This window comes from Canis lupus, chromosome 23, assembly GCF_003254725.2.
Source record: "Canis lupus dingo isolate Sandy chromosome 23, ASM325472v2, whole genome shotgun sequence".
NCBI classification, from domain to species: domain Eukaryota; kingdom Metazoa; phylum Chordata; class Mammalia; order Carnivora; family Canidae; genus Canis; species Canis lupus.
In genome coordinates this window covers 11,142,689-11,161,533 of record NC_064265.1, presented here as the reverse complement: position 1 = coordinate 11,161,533, position 18,845 = coordinate 11,142,689, and the positions used below count along the sequence as shown (strand labels likewise).

The window sequence follows — 18,845 nt, the reverse complement described above, 5'->3', positions numbered from 1 at the left end:
ATTATAACTTTTGTTTTAACCTTTTTCTAAATTAAAATGCAGTTTTGGTTTATGATCTGTTGATCTATTGTCATTGATTGCTGTTATTTTTTTCTTTTCATTTTTAACATATTCACTAAGTTCATTATGCTCTGCAACATTATTGTCATTGTTTTGAAATTTAATTTTCAAACTTTTTATGGCATAATTTTTTTGGAGGATAATCACATTTTGTGATTTAGTTGCTCAAAAGAATGATAGCTCCTAAGAATTCTTGACTTAGGAATATCAACACTGTTATTCAGCCTCCTACTGAATGGGTTTTAGAATTAAACTTTATGTTAAGCAGTAGATGGAGATTGGAAGCATTATTTAACTTACATAGTTTTCTCTGAACATTGTGTGCTTTTGGAACTCTAGGTAGGGGATGTGATGGACTGCATTCATTTAGAGACAGATCCCATGTATATTTTAGAGATTGTAGTATAGAGTGTATACTTCAAGTGCTTGGTTCAGTATTAAGCTACATAATTGCACCACTTCCTCTGCTGTCCTTGGTGGTGTCAGTACTGTAGCATTTCATTGCTAGCACAACTGCACATAGTCTATTCTGTCATAGGTCTTATTTTCCACAGTCCTAGTATTCAACTTACACCTTTAAAAATTCTTTTTAATTTTATTTTTTAAAAAAGATTTTATTTATTTATTAGAGAATGAGAGGGAGAAGAGACTACCCACTGGGTGGGAGAGCTCAATGTGGACTCAACCCCAAGACCCTGAGATCATGACCTGAGCTGAAAGCAGACACTTGACCAACTGAGCCACCCAGGTGCCCTCCCCCTTTTAAATTTATTTATGAGAGAGAGAGAGTGTGTGTGTGTATGTGCAAGCATAGGCAAGGGGAAGCATAGGCAAGGGAAGGGGGAAGCAGAAGCAGACTCCCCACCGAGCATGAAGTCCAGTGTGGGACTTCATCCCAGGACCCCAGGATCATGGCCTGAGCCCAAAGCAGATGCTTAACTGACTGAGCCACCCAGGCGCCCAACTTAAATTTTTTTATTTTTAATTTTATGTATTTATTAGAGAGAGAGAGAGAGAGAGAGAGAGAGAGAGAGAGAGAGAGAGAAGGCAGAGACACAGGCAAAGGGAGAAGCAGGCTCCATGTAGGGAGCCTGATGTGGGACTTGATCCTGGGACTCAGGCAGGGGCTATACCACTGAGCCACCCAGGGATCCCCTAAATTTTTTTTGAAGAACAAATGATACTTGTACTTTTTGGCTGTACTTTTGAGTGTGTTTTATGCATAGATGTGAAATTGTTTTCCCTAGAGTTTTTCCATGTAACATTGATTCTCATTTTTCTCATTATAAAAATATGACCTTCTAAGTATGGCAGTGTAGCTACTTAGATAATCTGAAAATAGTTCAATAGTAAAAAAAAATTTAGAAATGCAGATTAAAATATAACAGAACTTTAAAATACTTAGCTGAATGTACAAGAAGATAAGGGAAATTATGAAAAGTCCAAGAGAAGAACTGAAACCTGAAATGGTAAGATAATAAGGCTGTTTAGGGTAGGTGGGCTGGTGGTTATTGCTATTACGGTTTTGAGATTTAGCACAATTTAGAATAGAAGATGAAATTTGAGGTTTCCCTGAAGCAATTAGTTGGGAATAAGACTCTTGACAGTCTACTGCTACTAGTAAAAGGGACATTTGGAAGAGGGGAAATAAAGAGCAACCTACCTGTCTACACAGGAGGTAACAAGGAAGTTTGTTGATTTTTATTTTTAACTATAGAAAGGAAAAAAGTATCTTCCATATAAATTTATAGCTACATGTAAGAGGGAGGAGCAGAGGGAGAGGGAGAATTTTTTTTTTTCCTTGTGATGCTAGCCAATCTTTTTTTATTAAGGTTTAAGGAATCATCAGCTAGAATGAGTTACAGGTGCACATGGAACACACCTCAAACAGCCAACAATAATCTGCCTTCCCTCTTTGTTCCCAACCCACCGAGTCCCTTCACTCTACAGAATCCAGTATCATCATTCTTTCAGAAGGATCGTTGGATATACAAGCATTGGATGTATGTATCCATTTATTTTAATCAGACTGTTCAGTACTTTGTTTTCACTTGGAGAGAGAGAGAAGCTAAAGCAGGCTCCACACTCAGTGCAGAGCCCGATGCAGGGCTGGATCTACGATCCAAGATCATGACTTGAACTGAAACCAAGAGTTGATGCTTAACTGAGCTGCCCAGGTGCCCCTGTAACCAGTTTTTTGTTTGTTCATGTTTGGAATATACTTCTTCCAAACTGAAACATTAACATAAAAATCAGACTTGGGTTGGAGTTCTGGTTCTGACAATGGTTGAGAAGCTGTATTGGCAAACCCTTTGGCCAATAACAATAACGAATCAGACAGAATATAAGAATAGAAATACATAGAAGCTAATGAAGACACACTATTCAAAAGAAGGAGGCAGTCTAGGGGAGATGTACTTTTAATTGGCTTACTCCTTGTAGGAGCTCCGAATTCATGCAGGGGGACAGAGTTCAGGTAGAACATAATGGTCTTGCTGGGCCAAAGGACTGTGGTTGGAATTTGGCATTACTAGACAGGGTAGAAAAGGAGTAGGGAGGAATCTTTCAAGAGCAAAGTCACAGAATGTGTGTACCAGGTACTCTGCAGTCCTTGGCTAACTTGAAAGCTGTGCATGTGCTGAGTGATATTGCATGGAAATGGGTGGAAAGCAGCAGCTGGGAGATTGAAGAGTTGTGCAGAAGTTTTAGCAATTGCCCAGTGCTGGGAAGATAGATTTTTGGGATCAGGTCCCACTAGGTTAAGAGGGGCTTGATGAAGACCATGGACTTTCCATTGAGGTTTCAGGAGGTCAAAACTAGATCTGAGGATCACGCCTTCATAGGAAGGAGGTTATTGGCCATATTTTAAGTGCTTGACAACAAAACTCCACACTCTGGATTATCTTATTTTCCTGTAAAGTATTCAGAGGAAAAGCTCTTTGTGACCCTCAGAGATTTCTTAGACTTAACGCCAAAAGCATAATCCATAAAAGACAAAAGAAATCAATAAATTGGACTTCATCAAAATGAGAAACTTTTGCTCTGGCAAAGATCCTGTTAAGAGATTATGAAAAAACAAACTGCACATGGAAGGAAAATATTTGCAGACTACATATCTGACAAAGGACTCATATTTACAGTAGTAAAGAACTCTCAAAACTCAGCAGTAAACAAATAAAAAAATTAGAAGATGGGCAAAAGACTTGAGAGACATTTCACCAAAGAGGTTATATATGGTAAATAAGTACATGAAAAGATGGTTAGCATTTTTATTCATTAGAGAAAAGCAACCTAAGACTGCGTCTACACGTATATTAAAACAATCAGCATAATAAGTAGTGACAAGATCACGTGCTTGCAAAGATGCTGATAACTGGATCTTTTTACATTGCTGGTAGGAGTCTAAAATGGTATGTCTAGAAGACGTTTTGGCAGTTTTGTGAAAAATGAAACCTACATTTACCATATGGCTCAGCAGTTTTGCTCTCGGGCTCCCTTTCAGATAAAAGAAATCCTATATTCATACAAAAGTCTATATTTGACTGTCATACCAGCTTTATTTACAATAGCCCAAACCTGAAAATACTAAAATATCCTTCAATTTGTGAGTTATTACACAAATCTTGGTACATCCTTATCATGGAATAGTACTTCACAGTAAAGAGGAAGGAACTACTTATACACATGATAATTTGGGTGGATATCAAGGGTGTTGTGCTGAAAGTCATATGTTATTCTTGAAATGACAAAATGAAATGACAAAATTATAGAGCTAGACAACAGACCACTGGGTTGTTGGGATTAGGGATACTGAGAGTGAGAGTTTTACGGTAAAGGGATAGCAAGATCTTGGTGATATCGAATAGTTCTGTATTACGGTTGTGATGGTGGTTACATGAATCTACACATGTGATATGTCCATATTGTACCAATGCCAAATTTTTGCTTTTTGATACTGTACTATAATTGTGTAGGATATTAATCATTCTGGGAGCCTGGAAGAAGAGAGTATGGGATCTGGGATCTCTCTGTACTACTTTTGTGGCTCCCTGTGAATTTATGATTAAGAAAAAGAATTTTATATTTTCTTACATATTTACCTCTATAGGTTTTTTTTTTTGTTTTTTGTTTTGTTTTTTTTTTTTAGAGAAAGTTGTAGGGGGAGAGAGAATCTTAAGCAGGCTCCATGCTCAGTGCGGAGACTGAGATCATGACCTGAGCTGAAATCAAGAGTTGGATAAGCCACCTGGATGCTCTACTCTATAGCATTTTTTGTTCTTTTTTTAAAAAAATATTTATTTATTCATGAGAGTCACACACACACACACACACAGAGACAGAGAGAGACAGAGAAGCAGAGACACGGGCAGAGGGAGAAGCAGGCTCCATGCAAGGAGCCCGATGTGGGACTTGATTCCAGGACTCCAGGATCGTGCCCTGGGCTGAAGGCAGGTGCTAAACTGCTGAGCCACCCAGGGATCCCGGCATTCTTTATCCACCCCCGCCCCCCCGGCATTCTTTATTCTTAACCCAGGTTTGTATCTAGGCCTATTTCCCTTTAGCCTGAAAGATTTACTTTAACATTTTCTGTTAAATTCTCTGTTTGGAAATGAATTTACCCATTTCCTCTTTATTTCTTTATTTTGGAGAGTCTTTTCGTAGATACAGAGTTCTGAGATAGCTTTTTTTTTTTTTTTCCCCAACACTTTAAAAATATCATTCTAGCATCTAGCATGGATGGTTTCTGATAAGTCAGCATTCATTCATGTGATTGTTTCTTAACATGAAATATATAGTATTTCTCTAATTGCTCTCAAGATTTTCTCTTTAGTTTTGATTTTAAGCAGTTTGAGTATGATATGCCTAGTGTCCTCAATGTATATATATCTTGGTCCAGGTTCAAGATTCTTGGTAGTGTGAGCTGATATCTATCATGAATTTTGGAAAAAAATCTCAACAATTAACAAATATTTCTTCTGTCTCTGTTTTGTGTGTATTATATACATAGTTTATGTTGCACTGTATATGAAAATAGTGTAATGTTGATTTAAGGTGAATTGTGGTAACTTACAATTGCTTTTATAATCTGCAGAGTATCTAGTAAAAAAAATGAAACAGCTGTCACTAAATAGCTAATAGAAGAGATTAAATAGAATACTAAACGAATAGTTCATTCAAAAGAAGTCAGGGAAGAAGGAAGAAAGATCAAATGAGTCAAAGAGAAAGCAAATAGTAAGATGATAGACTTAAACTTCTCCACATTGGTAATTACATTCAATGTCAATGGCTTAAGTTGTCTATTCAAAAGGGGAGAGATTATCATATTAGATAAAGGAGAGAAACCTAGCTGTGTACAGTTTATATGAGACCTCTTTTAGGTATAAAGATAAGCTAAAAAATGTGGGAAAAGATATACCATGGATATCTAATAACAAGAAAGCTTGTGTAGATATATTAATAACAAAGTAGACAGTAAGGAAATTTTGCCAGAGATGGAGATGAGTATTTTAGAGTGAGAGTTTCAGTTCGAGGGGTCTGGGTGGCTTCAGTTGGTTAAGTGTCTGACTCTTGATTTTGGCTCAGGTTGCTGTGTTGGGCTCCACACTCAGTGTGGAGTCTGTTTGAGATTCTTCCCCCTCTCTCTGCTCCTTCTACCTGCTCATTTTCTCATTCTTGTTCTCTCAAATACATGAAATAAAATCTTTAAAAAAAAAAAACCTCATTAAGTAGTATTAACAATCCTTAATTTGTATGTATCAACTAATAGCATTTTAAAATAGATGAAGAAACATTTGCTGGAACTACAGGTAGAAGTAGACCAATTCATTATTGTTGTTGAATATGTTTTAAACAAGGAGACAAAATCAGATCAAAATCAGAGATTTGAATGATACAAATGAAACTGAACTAGTTGATGTTCACAGAACACTAACTCCAACAACTGTAAAACACATTCATTTTAAGTGCACACTGAATATCCACTAAGGCATTTTCAGCCACAAAACATATCTTAACAAAGGATTAAAATAAACGGAATTAATGACATTAATTAAAATTTAGAATAAATTCTCTGACTACAATGGAATTAAATTAGAAATAGATAAGAGGAAATCTGGAAAATCCCTGCAAATATTTGGAAATTAAAAAAAATACTTCTAAGCAACTCATGTGCCAGTGAAGAATGTGCAAGAGGATTAAAGTATTTTAAACTAAATGATAATGAACATCTAATACATCGAAATTTTTGTGATATGCTAAAGGGAGATGATTTCTGATGAATTTAGTCCTTCTCTAAGATAGTGTAGATAGTAGTATACTACTCTACCATGTAGTATATACATTAATATGTTTATATTTATTTACATTTACTTTCATTCAACATCAAGTTTATGTAGCTTTATGAGAAAGTACAAGTAAGGTAGTATGAATGATAACAGCATGGAAGAAGTCTCATGATGTAGTAGGTATAACTAGTGATGATCCAAATCACTTTGCCATTGGGAAGTATGTGACTGAAAGAGATCAAGCTGGATGGGCATAGAACAATTCATTTTGGGGAAATCATAATCTTCAAAGTTAAAGTTTTCTTATTACTGAGCTTTGCTATCTGTATTCCTATTATCCATCCATTTACCAATGCTCACTACTCAGTGATCTGTATCTGTATCTAAATATCTATATCTGAGAGTGCTTTATATATTCTGGATATAAATCCTTTATCAGATGTGGTTTGCAATCCCCCTCAATGCTGTGGCTTGTCATTTTATTCTCTTTATAGTGTTATCTAAAAGTTAATTTTGATCAAGTCAAATTTATCAGATTTTCTCTTTCATGGATCATGCTTTTGATATCTTAAGGGTCCTTGTCTAGTCCAAGGTCACAAAACATTTTTCTTAGGTTTCTTTGTAAAATTTTGCAGTTTTGGATTTTATATTTGGGCCTATGATTTAATTTCATATAAGATAGGAGTATGATGATATAAGATAAGGTATGGATAAAGGGATTTTTGGACAAGTAATGGAGTAGGCACTGAATGTACAACAGTGAACAAAAAAGATGTCCCTGTCCTCATGAAGCTTTATAATGGACAAAGGATATTAAATAGAGAAAGAGGAAGTCATAAAGGAGCCTGAAAAGGGAGAGTGGTTAAGTAGAAACTCTCTAGTTGCTTTAGTAGATAGGAAGAGATGACCATGTGTCATCGTCATCATTTTTATTGCTTCTCATTTTTATTGCTGTTAATTTGAAAACAGACATTAGGTTAATTTGAAAACAGGACTTGACAGTTTATTAGTAACTCATAAGAACAGTTTATATGCGGTAGAAGTCAGATGGGAATGATTGTGAGCAAGTGGGACATAGTATCAAGATAAAGAAGTTGCCCAGAAGTGAGCAAGTGGGACATAGTATCAAGATAAAGAAGTTTAGCTACCAGTGTGGAGATTTACTCCAGAGGGAGACCTTGAAGAAAGAGGCTAGTGAGGGGCTAGCTGAAGGTATATAATCCTTTAGATAGGTAGAAGGGAATGTGATGCAGGAGGGTGACTAGCCTTAGGTCAGAGAAGAGACACTTTATCTTCTATAATAGGAAGAGAGGATTAATGAAGGTAAGTGGATCAGGGAGAGCGTTAAGATTGGGTGGTGGGAGGATGTGCAAGATCTTGCATCTGCTGGCTTCTGACAATGGACTATGTCAAGGTCAACATCAGAAAGAGGGGAATGCGTGCCCAGGGGATTTGAAGTAGATAAGTTCAGAAGCTGTCCTCTCCCTGGATGAGAAAGCTGGCTCACTAGGGAAAGAGAACATTCCACAGAAACTAAGCTTGCGATAAAGAATTTAAGGTGAAAGAAACGAGTCTGCCTTCTTGTATGATGTTCTCCAAAAGACCGTTGGGTTTCCAGTCAAAGGAGTGGTTGAGTCCATTGGAGGGAGAGAGTGGCCACTTTCAAACCCTTTTACATAAGATCCTATGGTTTTGAGTCTTATTATACCCCAGGACTCAGTCCACGTAGGGAAGCAAGTAAAGAAGGCTGAAAAGAAGGTAATGTTTGGATGGTATTATTGCATTATTATTGCATTATTGCATTTAAAACATCATCATGGAAAGGTTTTGAGAAAGGATTTTTTTAAAAAAATATAATTTATTTATTCCTGAGAGAGAGAGGCAGAGACACAGGCAGAGGGAGAAGCAGGCTCCTTGTAGTGAGCCCAACGTGGGACTCGATGCCAGGTCTCCAGGATCAGGCTCTGGGCCAAAGGCAGTGCTAAACCTCTGAGCCACCAGGGCTGCCCGAGAAAGGATCTTAAAAAAGATGAGAGTGGAGATTAGAGAGTATTTGAATTTAAGAAGTACTGGAGGTACTGTCAGGGTCCAGGAGATGACTGTGGGTGAGTGGCTGAATTGGGATGGAAACAGGCTAACGAACTGAGCAATGAGAACTATGTGGTTGGGGTTCTGGGTGTGTCTTCCACATGGATGTCCACTTTGCTGAAGATATGGACATGACTGCAGATGGGAAGGAAGGTGAGGAGCAAGGAATCAGTAGAGAGGAGGAGTGAGCCAGGGGGTCAGTAGTCTAGGGCACCCAGGAGGCTGGTGCATTATTATTATGTGAGACTCAGTCAGGGGTCCTTTTTTTTTTTTTTTTCCTAATTTAAATTCAATTTGCCAACGTATAGTATAACATCCAGTGCTCATCCCATCATGTGCCCTCCTTAATGCCCATCATCCAGTTACCCTATCCCCCCACCCGCCTCCCCTTTGCAACCCAGCATTTATTTCCCAGAGTTAAGGATCTCTTATGGTTTGTTTTCCTCTCTAATTCTTCCGCATTTAGTTTCCCCTCCTTCCCTTATGGTTCCTTTTACTATTTCTTATATTCCACATGTGAGTGAAACCATTTGATAATGATCTTTCTCTGATTGACTTATTTCACTCAGCATAATACCTTCCAGTTCCATCTACGTTGATGTAAATGGTAGGTATTCATTCTTTCTGATGGCTGAGTAATATTCCATTGTGTATATATAGACCACATCTTCCTTATCTATTCATTTATTGAAGGACATCCTGGCTCCTTTCACTGTTTGGCTGCTGTGAACATTGCTGCCATGAACATTAGGGTGCAGGTGTCCTGCCATTTCACTACATCTGTATATTTGGGGTGAATACCCAGCAGTGTGATTACTGGGTCATAGGGTAGCTCTATTTATAATTTCTTGAGGAACCTCCATACTGCTTTCCAGAGTGGTGCACCAGCTTCCATTCCCAACAGTACAAGAGGGTTCCCTTTTCAACACATCCTTGCCAACACCTGTTGTTTCCTGTCTTGTTCATTTTAGCCATTCTCACTGGTGTAAAGTGGTATCTCATTGTGGTTTTGACTTGTATTTCCCTGAATGCAAGTGATGTGGAACATTTTTTCATCTGTCTGTTGGCCATGTGTGTGTCTTCAGTGGAGAAATGTCTGTTCATGTCTTCTGCTTGTTTCTTGACTGATTGGTTTTTACCTGTTGAGTTTGAAAAGTTCTTTATAGATCTTGATACTAGCCTTTTATATGTCATTTGCAAATATCTTCTCCCATTCTGTGGGTTGCCGTTTAGTTTTTTAATCGGGTGTCCTTTGGCATGACAAAAAGTTTGGGAATGTTAGCAGGAGTGTGAAGGACACTAGCCTCATCTCACCTCTAGATATACTTTGAGTTAGGTTCAGTATCACCTTTGCTGCATGCCAGGGCAACAGCAAACAGAGAGAGACATAAATTTTTGACCAGGATCTCAGAGAAAATGATTTCTCTCTTCTTCGGATATGATATTTAAATTTGGCCCATCACTGGGACTTGGTTAACAAAAGTGTTGTATGTCTGCCAGTATATGTGTCACAGCTCAAGACATAGTATTATTCAATTGTGGTGGGTGGGAAGAACTTCTAAGAAAAAAAAAATTAGCCATGTTTCTGGTAATACTTTTCTGTCTAAAGCCTGCAGTTAAGCCAGTTCTTCTTGTTGATAGCAATTTGTAAAAATGGTGTTTAGATGCTTTCCTGGGGGGAAAAAAAAAAAAAAAAGACTTCTACCTTGTTGGTAGAAATTTTCCCCCCTTTTGTAGTTATTGAAAAGCCCCACAAAGTGGTTTGTTGTGCCCCATTGTTGTGTCATTGTAGTCTTCTCAGGAGTTTTGTGTTGAGGGCCTGGGAGATGCCATCTTTAACATTAGATACGGTGAAACCATATCTGGCTCCTGTATAGCCCAAGCTGAGACTGTTTTCAATTACTGTGCTCCACATTGTTAGTTTTAGCAACTCTGCCCTGTACCTCCCTGCTAAACAAACCTGTTTTACTGTTACTTTTTAGACAGCATCAGAAACAAATTTGTTAAAAAATGATAAAGAGTTGAATAGTATTCAGGTCTTTGTGTAGGATAAAGTGAAACATTCTGGATTTGTTGTATTAAGCCATGATGCCTAAAGTACATATCATCTGGGGGAATTGCCATATTTGCATCACTTTTGCATTAAACACACATTAAACAGCTCACATCAAAGAATTCTTAAAAGGCATGTTTCCTAATTTCTTATAGTGGTAGAATTCATTTAATTTCTTACCTAACATGTTGTAGAACGATTTTTAGCTTCTGTGTTTTCTGCTGTAATTTTTATGCTCATTTTACATAGGCCATGCATATACCTTTGTTATAATATTTTAAGAGCAGCAATTGTGAGGCTTATATATTTTAATGTGATATAATTTAGTAATCCTTGGGAGCCTAGCAGAGCATCACATTTAATTTTCTATTAGATGAAAGAAACCTGGAAAGAGAATTGGTGATGGAGAGAATTGCACAAAACAAAACTAATCAGAGCTGATCCCTGAGGCAGAAAACTGCAATTTAAAATGAGCTTCCTTTGTATTTGAGGAATGTTGACAGACAACTATTAAGAGCATAGTAACAAGTAAATAATAGTAGTTATATATAGTAAGCTCCAACCACACTATTGAGGTTATATTCTTTGTGCCATAACTTTTAAATTATTCCAGACCCTAAACGACTCAATATTAGTGAAGGACAATGGTAACTTGGTTTCTTAAGAAAACATTTATGTAGCAGGCATAATTGTGTTCTGTTGATCCCAAATAAAAATGTCATTTGACCCTCGATAAAGGTGTGTGTGTGTGTGTGTGTATGTCATCTACACCCTACTCCCTCCTTCATTAGGTACAGAAGAAGGGGTTTACCACGACAGTGTGGCATTACCTGGAATATGTGCCTGGCTTTGCTTTTTCTGTCTAGAATGACTTCTCCTTCCCTCTTGGTCAGATTTAGTTTGTGGTTGCCAGGAGGAGGTGGAGGAGGGTGGAAATAAAGGGTATGTATCTCTTTCCAGTATAGCTACCAAAGAGTCCTGGCTGCAGTACCTGACATTGGTAAGAAAGCACTTGTTAGAACAGCATGACTTTTTTTTGTCATGGTAGGTTGATACTAGATTGAGGCCTCTGGAGACTGCCAATGTCCTACTTTGTTTTACCCTCCCTTAGCCACTGCCACACATTTGCCAATGGTGAACATTGTTGCTTGAGGAGTAGTCAAGAAGCCACATACAGGGGCTGATTCTCTGATACCAAGATGACATATGAATTCAGTGTCCCTGGCAATTCTAACAGTTCCTTTTTTTTTTAAAATTTGACTAAAACTAACTCAAAACTATAAAATCAATAGTTTGTGAAGGCTTCGAAAGCTATTACTCAAAATGAAACCTGCCAACTTAATTATTGGTCAGTCTAAGTGTATAATAATATTGATATGATTTTCCAAGAAGGAAAATATGAATCTAGCTCATGGGGACAGAGGAAGGTAGGGAATGTCATCATTTTAATGATAATTGGTTTCAGAAACCAATATGGGAAAAACTGGAAAGTGAAGCTTGCAGAGGGAATTATATCATTCATACTTCCTCACACATGGTGCCCTCAAATTGGGATAATTCACTGATGGTTCATTTACAAAGGGATGATTAACTACAAGAGATGGTGCAGTTATCCGGGGTTAGTAATAGCAGGGTTGCTCTTACCTCTTAGTCCAAAGAGAAGAAGGGAGGTACATGCCATTCCTGCCACAACATTTGGGAGTTGCATTGGGAGGCTGACTTAAAGGGGCAGTACTATTGATGGTAGAGATGGCTGAAGTGCAGGGGCAGATATGGTTAATTAATACATGGAATAGGCATCTGTCCCTGTGAGGACAAAACATTCCCTTCATGATCAGAGTTCCAGTGTAATCAGTCTGCCACTGGGTGACCACTTGGGTCCTCTAGAGAATGGAGTTACATCAAGACTCAGTGTTGGCTTTTGTTCATGACAGGTTGGGAACTTGGCAGTGGCAATGGCCAAGTTATCCCTAGTGAGCGGAAGTCCATGTTGTTGGGCTCTTGCATAGCCTCCAGCCTTGGCCTCCATGCTGTTTTGTTTGTACATGGGCTCATTGAGCAAGTACCAAGGAAAATGGTGAAAGATGTTGATTGGCATCCCCAGGTGGTTCTGCTTTTCCAGCTGACTATTGATGCCTGCTGGTGGGGCATTTCTGGAAGTGAATTATGAATGTATTTACAGTCTATTGCCATTCAAGAGGCTTCCATCTATACCTCTCTCCCTACAGTTTAAAGTTTTCTTTTTTTTTTTTTTCTGTCTCTTTTTTTGGGGGGGGGGCATGATTTTGTTCTTTCTAGGTTTTTGATCCCCTTTAGCTACTGCCTCTGAGTTGGTGTAGATCCATCTCTTAGTCCATCTCTCTTTGTTAATAGGTGTACCACACAAAGTTTTGCAGACTCAGAGTATTTTCTTTCATCATTGTCTTTGTGGGCCGAGTTGAGTGAGGTTACAGTGAAGTGGCCATCCACTTTCTGTTGATGCAGATCCATATGTGAACTGGAGAGGGAGGAAATACAGAACTCCCTAGGAAGTCATGAAAATGGGTCAAGGAAGGGAGAGGCAGCTGAGCAGTGGGAGCAGATAACCATAGGAGTCTGAATCCACCTGCATTTGGAGTGAATGAAACTGCTTGGCTTGGGCCCATTCTTACCACTGTAATTTAAAAATAAAATGCTATTGTGTGCAACCAATGTTACAGTAACATGCAGCTCATGATGGGTAGGTCAGGTCTCCTATTATTCCAGGGTCAGGCATTCAGTCTCCACCAGGGTCCAGCAACAAGCCTGGAGCTGCTTTTCAAATGGAGTGTGATTGTTGACAGACGGCAGGATAAGACCTTATTCCAAAATCCTAGAGGGTCTGTGTTATGATTCTGCTGCTAGGGCTTGCCACAGGCTTTGTATAGCATCCCTATCTGCCACAGTCAGTTCCAAGGGCATTAAGTCTGCTGAGTCTTAAGACTCAGCTGAGGGCAGCCCCGGTGGCTCAGCGGTTTAGCGCTGCCTATGGCCCAGGGTGTGATCTTGGAGACCCGGGATCGAGTCCCATGTCGGGGTCCATGCATGGAGCCTGCTTCTCCCTCTACTTGTGTCTCTGCCTCTCTCTCTATCTCCTCTCTGTGTATTCTCATGAATAAATAAATAAAATCTAAAAAAAAAAAAAAAAGACTCAGCTGACAGAGTAGCTTTTACTTTAGCTTGGACTGGTTGTAGAACCCTTTCTTGGACCCCTCTCAAAACTAGCAGCCTTGTCAATGATCAGTAAATGGGTTGGAGCCTCCAAAATCCAAGCAGACTCACCCATTATTGAGCCTCCTTATTTGGGTGAGTAATGCAAGGTACAGCAATCTTCTCTCTTACTTTAGAGGGAATATTATCACATGCCCCAAGACCGCTGGATTCCTAGGTACTTCACCAGTGTAATAGGCCATGAATTTTTGCAGGACTTATCTCCTACCCTCTGACATACAAATTAGGGTGCTACTTACCAGGTCTATTTAGCATGTCACCAGTATAAAGAAACAGTATGATATCCTGAAGATTATCAAGATGAGGGGGTCCCTCTGGACTATATTATGACAGAGCAGGAGACTTGATATAGGGGCAATTTGGCAAGCAGAAACTGCTTCTGATTTTATTCACTGATTGGAATGGAAAAGAAAGCGGAACAAGTGCCAGGAGCTATGGCTATGTTAATTTACTTCAGCAGAGATACAGTTACAATAGGCATCATCAGCTGATTAAACCTGCAGTCATCTGTATCTGAACCCCTGTGGCTTCTGTACTGGCCTAAAGAGCAAGTTAAATGTGGATGTGTTAGAAGTAACCATCCCTGTGCTTTTCAAGTCTTTGGTGACACTGGTTCCTAATCACTGATCTAGTGGATATGGCTTGCTTTTGGTTTATTGTCATTGGGTGGACAGACAAGGCAGGTGTTGTAGTTCTAGGAGCTTCCACTTTGTCTCTTTGTACTCAGTCTTCAGTCCGCTGGGTGGGAATCCATTGTGGGGATCCTACTAGTTACTATATCTTTTCTCATTGAAGTTCTAGGACTAGGGAAATAACCAAAGATAGGTCCATGGGCCCATTGGACCGATGTGAAATGGATTTAGTAAGATCCTATGTGGCACCAGGCCTCGATGAGCTCTTTCTTGATCTGACTACTGGAGTATATTGGCTTCTTACATCTCCAGAGATCAGCCCAAGTTCAGAGCCAGTATCTAAGAAGTTCAAAGGGTCTGGGAATTTTCCCAGTGCTAAGTCCCATGGTAAAAAAAGTCTGAGGACTTTCTGGGGGAAGGAAAGTGGTGGGGAAGATCCACAGCATTCACTGTGGCCATTTTTTAGAGGTCCTTGTGGAAGGGACCTTTGGCTTAGTGAATGAGCTCTGGATCTTGAACTGTCTTGGGCATTGGATCTGGATGAGAAGCTGTGAATCCTTGGTATGGTTGTGGTTTTTTTTTTTTTTTTTAGGGTTCTGCCCAATAGACCTAGAAATTTTATTATATGTCAAACATCAAATTAGTAGGCTGATTTGATGGCAGTTTACCATTGTCTTGGATTCTAGTGGGTCAGAGTACTTTGATCACCAGATTGCCATGTGACTCACTGTGGCACTTGTGCCTATGGTTAAGTGCTCATCGGCCTCTATCATTGCTAGATTCCATTATTCCCATTGTGACCAGAGAACCCAGTTCTGTTGTATTTTCCACTCTCCCCTCTGGCCTGTCAAGGATAGCCAAGGGCTTCTCAAAGGTGCTGGTGCCCTACTCGCTAACTCATGTTTTTCAGGCCCACCTGGGATTGGTAGTTTAGGGTGGGTGGGCAGGTTGCATTTGTAGAACCATTCCAACATTTTCAGTTCTGAGTGTTCAGACTCTGTTCTCTGTAATTCTGATGTCCAGGCTATGCCCCAGACCAATTAAATTAGACTTTTCTGGGGCTGGATTCAGGTATCTATAGTTTTTAAAGCTCTGCAAATGATTCCAATATGGGGGCAATGTTGAGTCCCACAGTACTGATTTCAGTGTTGTTCTAGACCTTAAGCATCACTGGGCAACTTGTCGGATATACAAATTCTCAGGCCCCCACCCCAGACATACTGAATGAGAAACTCTGGGGGTGGAGTCTAGCACTGTGTTTTTACAAATTCTTTAGTAAAATTGAGAATCACTGTTCTACAGTCTGCTGGGGGAAATCCTAGCATTTTGACCTCATTAACTATAGACTATCATTAAGGTCATGTTATCACTAGTCAGCCTCAAAAACTCCCAGGTATTTGAGTCTTTGGCCTCCCAGGTGAGAGGCAATGTGAATGTGACCTGTAGACATGCTTTTCAGACTTGGTTCAGCTCTCAGGAAGATTTCCCACTGCTTCATTTAGTACCAAGATCTCAGGATTCCTTTCTGTCCTCTCTTGTAGGCTGGTTCATTTTTTATTCCTACATCCTTGGGATTACAACTGAATGTAAATGATCTCCTATATTTGATGCCACACTATGGATAGGGCCTAAGGTTTGTCTTTTGTTCCATTTCAAAAGGTTATTTCAAGGTCACCAAGATTTAGCACATGCCACTGAGGTTAAAGTATCCTTTTTTTTAAAAAAGGTTTATTTATTTTGAGAGAGAGAGCGAGAGAGAAAGGGAGAAAGATCACGTGTGCGCAGGGGGAGAGGGAGAAACTCTCAAGCAGACTCCCTGTTGAGCATGAAGTCCAATATGGGGTTCAATCCCATGACCCTGAAATCAGGATCTGAGGCAAAATCAAGAGTCAGTTGCTTAACTGACAGAGCCACCCAGGTGTCCAGGGTTAAAGTATCTTGAGTGCTTGCTTATTTTTCTGTTTTCTTCTTTTCTATTTTTTGGTCTTTCAGGTTTCCTTAATTTCTTTCCAATTTAGCTGTACATTTTTATTAAGATACTTAAAAATATTTTGCCTGACGTTTCTTTTTATTTTCAATGTAAGGAATATTCAGGATATGTTGTATGCCATCCATCTGAAAGGACAAAAAGTTTTAATGGTTACTCAGATTTCAAACTACAGATTCATTACAGATTTTATTGCATTGTGACATCTAATTTCTTAACTTAATCTGCATAGCAAGATTTATTCATATACTTGTAATACACTGCTTTTTCTGGTGGTTGGTGCTTCGCAGCTGGGGTGCAGATTCATGATATAAATGTTGATGGCAGATCTTAGCTGCCACACAAATGATCTTTCACCCTTAGATATATGTGTGATAGTTTACTGAGTGTTTTTTTAATGATTATTTTAAAGTATGAAAACTCCTTTATTTCTGTGTATAACTCGAGTGGTCTCCTTACATTGAACAAGGGTTCAGTCTCATGATAGACTAGTTTATGTTGTGGTAATGGAGACTATCAACATCTCGGGCTCACCTTTGTTCTTACAGGGCCTACGTGGCTCTGAGGGCAGCTGACCTCTGCCTTCTAAGCTGCTTCTGTCCTATATGGCATCTCCATGCAGTGTAATGCTTTAAAGTTTCCTGGGGCAAGGAAGAGAGACTGGAAAATTGCACATGGGCATATGCACATCATTTCCACTTTTAGCCAGTCACCAGAACTAGTCATATTGCCTCATCCAACTCCAAAGGGGGCTGAGAAATCTTTTTATGTGTCCAGGAAAGAAGAGGTACTGGTCAGCTTGGTACTATCTACTGCTTTTCCAGATTGAGTCTGCCTCATGTAAGCATATGCGTTATTTATTAAGAGGGAATGAGCAAGGTCAGAGGCTCCAAGAAAAAGTTTCAAGCATGGGATCCCTGGGTGGCGCAGCGGTTTGGCGCCTGCCTTTGGCCCGGGGCGCGATCCTGGAGACCTGAGATCTAATCCCATGTCGGGCTCCCTGCATGGAGCCTGCTTCTCCCTCTGCCTGTGTCTCTGCCTCTCTGTCTCTCTCTGTGTGACTATCATGAATAAATAAATAAAATCTTTAAAAAAAAAAAGTTTCAAGCAGTCGGGATCTGGCAGCTCTAGAAGGCCTTTGGAGCAGGACCCTCTTGGGGTCTTGCTTGTGGCCCCCGCCAGAATGGTGAATGAAGTTCAGTTTCTTTACTCTGTGTCACGCCGCTCAAGATTCAGATTTCTGAGCAAGAACCCTGCTGGTTGAGTTTGAATTGTGGCCTTCCCTTGACAGTACCAGTCCATGGGAGGAAAGATGTTTCTGAAGGGAGTCAGGGACCCTTTCAGGTTCCATATTTGGAGTGTAGAACGTCTGTTTTGTTATCCCACAGACTAAGCGCAGTATAGGAGAGGTACTTCCCCAGAAGGAAGCTGAGGGATGTTAGGAAGAGGGACTGGTGACCAAAAAATGACAAATTTCTTTTGCAGTCTAGAGTTGTTGACACCTAATTTAAAAACAAAACCCCGAAACAACCCTGGGAAGTTGATAAATCTTGTGTGCCTAGTGCTTCTGAACTTACTATAGGACTGTAAAAGACTGTAAGAAATCTACTTATATGTTTTATTTGTTTTTCCTGATAGTTTATTATCTTTAAGAGAAGGAATCCAGTTATAGATTGTTTATTTATATTTAGGCCTCAACAGGGAAGTGACGTGTTAGCAGTCCTTGCCGCATCTTCCCATTATCTGATTTTAGAAGTTAGGTGCCAATTTAAATGCAGTTGCCCAACCAATATACTGAGATTTAGAGATTAAGGGTTACATCCACAGAAGATAATGTGAAAACTTTAATGTCAAGGTGTTGCCAGGAGAGCATCGTGCGGACAATGCTGCTTCATTACAATAACATTTTCAGTTATTAAATACAGAACAGAATCTTATTTTATTCAAACAGGTTTTCTATCTTTCTCTTGCATCATTGGCCTGTCTTTGTGTCAAGACTTCATTCTCTCTCTCACTTTTTTAAACCAGTACTTGTGAAAAAGAGGGTTTGGAGTTTCAAGTCTACAAGTGTGATTTTACTTGGCAAGACTTAATCAGAAATGCAAGATCCAAAGGAATCTAAGATTTAATATGAATAATATTTAAGAAAGGACTATGAGGCTTATCATGTTCTTACTTTATGCTACCCTAGCTATGTTCAGGACATTGAAAGCAGGGTTCTAAGGAAAAAAAAAAAAAACAGCCTGGGCAGATTGGTATCAATTAGAATTCTCTGTTCTCCTGAAATGTTGGGGATACCTCTTACTTCAAAGGTCAGGGGAGAATGCTAAACAATATCTAATTTAAAAGATTATGTTATAGTTGTTAGGATGACTGTTGCTGTATCTCCCACTAGGAGTAGTTACGTAGGACTTAAAAAAGAGGTCTCTTTGGCTTAAAAATGCTGACCAAATAGGAAATGCTAGATATTTTCTGGATCTGGAGTTTCAGTT

General features: G+C 39.3%; 1 protein-coding gene across 6 annotated transcripts in view; it reads left to right on the top strand.

The window, feature by feature from the left end:
- ULK4 (unc-51 like kinase 4) overlaps window positions 1-18,845 on the top strand; it is a 593,349-nt gene that overhangs the window by 87,229 nt on the left and 487,275 nt on the right. For 4 of the 6 annotated variants that reach the window (XM_049099948.1, XM_049099952.1, XM_049099949.1 and 1 more), the window contains exon 18: window positions 1,995-2,063. The exons of the other annotated variants lie outside the window; for them this stretch is intronic. In XM_049099948.1, coding sequence (XP_048955905.1) covers window positions 1,995-2,063 — 69 coding nt within the window. The remainder of the gene's footprint in view (window positions 1-1,994; window positions 2,064-18,845) is intronic. 6 annotated transcript variants of the gene reach the window in all.